This window comes from Suricata suricatta, chromosome 11 (genome assembly GCF_006229205.1).
Source record: "Suricata suricatta isolate VVHF042 chromosome 11, meerkat_22Aug2017_6uvM2_HiC, whole genome shotgun sequence".
Lineage (NCBI taxonomy): Eukaryota > Metazoa > Chordata > Mammalia > Carnivora > Herpestidae > Suricata > Suricata suricatta.
In genome coordinates, this window is record NC_043710.1 from 467336 (window position 1) to 471672 (window position 4337).

The 4337-nt window shown below is 66.9% G+C and overlaps 1 protein-coding gene across 1 annotated transcript in view; it reads left to right on the forward strand.

Moving 5' to 3' along the window:
• EPS8L2 (EPS8 like 2) overlaps positions 1-4337 on the forward strand; it is a 16576-nt gene that overhangs the window by 10624 nt on the left and 1615 nt on the right. Inside the window, exons 6-15 of the mRNA XM_029957173.1 lie at positions 62-232; positions 322-392; positions 544-670; positions 956-1044; positions 1246-1320; positions 1519-1667; positions 1803-1935; positions 2090-2202; positions 3193-3298; positions 3941-4054. Of these exons, the coding sequence (XP_029813033.1) occupies positions 62-232; positions 322-392; positions 544-670; positions 956-1044; positions 1246-1320; positions 1519-1667; positions 1803-1935; positions 2090-2202; positions 3193-3298; positions 3941-4054 (1148 nt within the window). The remainder of the gene's footprint in view (positions 1-61; positions 233-321; positions 393-543; positions 671-955; positions 1045-1245; positions 1321-1518; positions 1668-1802; positions 1936-2089; positions 2203-3192; positions 3299-3940; positions 4055-4337) is intronic.

The window sequence follows — 4337 nt, forward strand, 5'->3', positions numbered from 1 at the left end:
CTGAAGTAGGTGCGGGCGCGGCGGCGGGGAGGCCCCGGGCGTGCGGCGGGGCCGGGCTGAGCGGGCCTCTGCCCCCCACCCCCCTGCAGGGGCCACCGGGAGAAGATCCGGCAGCGGCAGTCGGTCCTGCCCGCCCCCAGGGGCCCGGCCCCCATCCCCTTCCAGCGCCGCGGCGGTGACTCTCCGTCCAACAAGAACCGGGTGGGCCCGCCCGTGCCACTCAGCGAGCCGGGTACGCGGAGGGAGCCGGCGGGGCTGCGCGGCGGCCCAGGGGTGGGGGGGCCTCCCCAGGAGCGCCTGACCTCTGCCTCCCGCACCCAGGCTTCCGCCGTCGGGAGTCGCAGGACGAGGAGCCGCGGACCCTGCTGGCTCAGAAGATAGAGAAGGAAACGGTAGGTCTTTGGGCCCGAGCCCGGCAGGCGCGAGCCCCTCCAGCCAGCGCCCGCCTCCTCCCCAGCCCAGGGACCAGGAGACGTGCGTGGGGCTGTCCCTGCAGCTGGCGGGGGTGCCTCAGACCGACCCCTGCCTCTGCTCTGACCCCAGCAAATCCTCAACTCTGCCCTGGACGACATCGAGTGGTTCGTGGCCCGGCTGCAGAAGGCGGCCGAAGCTTTCAAACAGCTGAACCAACGCAAGAAGGGGAAGAAGAAGGGCAAGAAGGGGCCTGCCGGTGCGGAGGGGGTGCACGGGGCGGGGAGGGATGGGGGCACGGGGGCGGGACGGGGTCCACGGGGCGGGGGTAGGGAGGGATGTGGGGGGACGGGGGCGGGGGTAGGGAGGGGTGCAGGAAAGGATGGAGAGATCAAGGTACAGCAGCGGTAGATGGATAGTGGTCATGGGGACAGTGGCCACCGAGCTGCAGGAGGTCCAGCCTGAGCAGGTGGGCTGTTGAGGGCCATCCCGCTGGGGGCGGTGACAGAGCCAGCAGGTTCATAGCCACTGCCCCACCTTCCAGAGGGCGTCCTTACGCTCCGGGCACGGCCCCCGTCCGAGGCCGAGTTTGTCGACTGTTTTCAGAAAATCAAGCTGGCTATCAACCTGCTTGTGAGTACAGTCACCCTCCCCCGCCCTCTGGGCACTGGGGAGTCTGGGGTCCTTGCCCACCCTTACCCCAACACCACCCCCCACCGCGCCTGTCTGCCCCCACACCCTGTCCCTCTGTGCTGACATTGGGGGGTCTGGGGTCCTTGCCCCCCGTTATCCCCAACACCACCCCCACCCGTCTGGCTGCCCCCTTCACCCCAGGCCAAGCTGCAGAAGCACATCCAGAACCCCAGCGCAGCGGAACTGGTGCACTTCCTCTTCGGACCGCTGGACCTGGTGCCTGGGGCTGGGGGCGCGGGATCCCGGGTGGTTTGCCCCTGGCCTAGGGTGGGGGGAGCAGGTGCTCACTCTGGGCAGGCAGCTGGGGCCAGGCATCCCCACTGCAAGGTGGCTGGCCTATGGTGCCACTAGCGAGTGACGAACTGGGGTTGGGGTCTGGTGGGCGGGCCTCCTCTGAACTCCACTCTGCCCCAGATCGTCGGCACCTGTGGGGGCCCAGACATCGCGTGCTCCGTCTCCAGCCCCATGCTTTCCCGTGATGCCGTGGGCTTCCTGCGAGGCCACCTAGTCCCCAAGGAGACGACGCTGTGGGAGTCACTGGGGGAGACGTGGACACGCCCCCGGTGCGGCGGCGGGCAGGGAGGCCGGGTGGGGGGTGATGCAGGGCATGGGGTGCGAACTTGTCAGGCTGGGCGGTCTCCTGGGTGGGGCTGGCTCCAATGGGTGGGCTGGGCTCACCCCAGGATCTCCCACCCCAGCTCTGAGTGGCCACGGGAGCAGCAGGTACCCCTCTACGTGCCCAAGTTCCACAGCGGCTGGGAGCCACCCCTGGACGTGCTGCAGGAGGCTCCCTGGGAAGTGGAGGGGCTGGCGCCTGCCCCAGATGATGAGGTCAGGGCATCCCCGGCGCCCCCCACCCCCGCTGGCCTCCTCCACCCACGCTCACCTCCTCAGCCTCTGTCCACTGCCCTCACCGCCCTTCCCTCCCCTGGCCCACACCCCACACCAAGCCCAGTGAGCCGACCACCCTTTCACTTCTCCACAGCCGACTCCAGTGAGCCGACCATCCTTTCGACACTCCCCAAAACACAGCCTCACATCTGAGCCCACACCTCCGGGGGACACCCTTCCATCAGTCGGCTCCCCGCACGCTCACAGGTTAGTTCCCCTTAAAATGAGAGTGTGTCACTCACCCCTGGAAACACGGAGATTCTGATGTGAGTTTGCGCCATGGTGTTCAAAATAGCGTTTTTCCAAACAAGAATCAGGTTTTCTTTCTAACTTTATGAAATAAAGCTGAAGAGGGAATGCCCCAAACCACCCAAAAGTTCACCAGTCTGATACATTATCTCTTTCTGTGTCTTCTCATGAACGTTCTAGAATCACGGTGAGGAGTTTTTTAAGCCGCTGAAATTAAGTGGGGTCACCAATCCCTGTCACCTCGTGGGGGCTGATTTAGGCTTAGCCTCAGAGCCAGAGAGGAGACTGAGGTCTGAGTAGGACAGTGGCTCCCCCCCCACAGACACACTTCAACAGACCCAGGGCCTGGGGGGACTCCCCTTCCCTCGTCCCCCCCCATTTCTGTCCCCACTCCTGGCCTAGGATCTGCCTGGGAAGCTTGGCACCCTGGCAGATCCCAGAATTCGGTTTCAGGAGGGGAGGGGCTGAAAGCTGCGTCTTAAACCAGCATGCCCGTCTCTTTGCCCCACGCCAGCGGCCTGATGTCCAGCGTGCCCCGCGTAGGGCCACACTGGAAGAAACATCTTCACCCCGCGCCCCTGCCACTCGTGGGCAGCCCTCTGCTGCGGGCGCTCGGGGACCGCCTGCCTCCCTCATGGTCACCTGCTTCCAGGCGTGGCGGTGACCCTGTCAGTTCTCGGGGACACGCCTGGCTCGGCTCCCCCGGGGGCGGGCTGGGCCTGGGCAGGCCCGGTTGTGCTCGCAGGCCCCCCACGTCCCACCCCGCCGCCCAGCCCCCACCGCCGTGCGGGGCCCCAGGCGCTCTGGGGCTGTCACAGTTTCTGTTCCCGGCTGATGAGCCACAACCTCTCTCTGTTGCGCCCTCAGAGCGCTGAGCGGGAGGCAGCACGCACCGGGGAAGTGCTGCCCGGGCCCAGCCCTGGGCCTCAGCCCTCCCATTCCACACAGGGTCTACGAACCTGTACTCAGCATGGCCAAGTACGTCAGGGTCCTCTATGACTTCACGGCCCGGAACGCCAACGAGCTGTCCGTGCTCAAGGACGAGATCCTGGAGGTGAGCAGGAGCCTGGGCTGGAGGGGGCTGCCAGCAGAGGTGGGGGGGGGGGCAAGGAGCCAGGCTGCCTGATGCTGGCCCACGGCATGTCTGCCCAGCCCCTTTCCCTGGGACCCCAGCTCCTAGACTGAGTCCACAGCCTGCCTGGAAGGCCTCCCGGTCTTGGGGCTCTCAGAGGGGGCTCAGGGGCCCTGTGCTGGGCTAGGGTGGGCTCACGCAGGACGATGGGCCTTCCCTGTGCCCATCTGGGGGACCCTCCGACTCAGCCAGGGCCCCGTCATTCACACTCACCCCAGAGCCCCCTTGAGGCGCCGTTCATCGGTGCCAGTCCTGAATCCAGGCCGCCCAGTGGGGGACGGAAAGTGGAGCAGGCTGGGGGGGGGGGAGCTACATGCACAGGGCAAGCGGCGCCCTGCAGGGTGCTGCCCGGAGAGCTAGAGGGGGACTGAAGCCGTGAGGCTGGGACGAAGGCTGGGCAGACTGGGGGCTGCCGGGGGGGCGGGGGCTCGCGGCATCCGTATAGGACTGTGGGGAGGCTGAGCTTCTAAGGAGACACGCCTAGAACTCTCTCTGGCTCACCTGTAAAAAGGGGCTCACATACCCTGCGCTGGTGCCCATGACAAGAGGAGGGGCTGCCCGCAGGTGCTGGAAGATGGCCACCAGTGGTGGAAGCTTCGGAATCGCAGCGGCCAGTCCGGCTACGTCCCCGGCAACATCCTGGACGAGGCTCGGCTAGAGGACGTGGCCCTGGAGCAGGTGAGTGGGAGGGGAGCGACTTGGCTGTCTGCAGGAGCAGGTGCAGCCACATCTCGAGAAAGGCACCCCCCTCCCTGCACCCCCCCACCCCCCACCCCACCCCCACCCTCTCACACACCCCACCCTCCACCACCTCCAAACCCCCACCCCACCCCATCCCACTCCCTCCCTCTCACACACCCCACCCTCCACCACCTCCCAATCCCCCATACACAGCCCACCCCACCCGCTGCTGGACAGGCTCTGGAGGTGGGGGAGGCCGAAACTGATGGCACCCCCACCC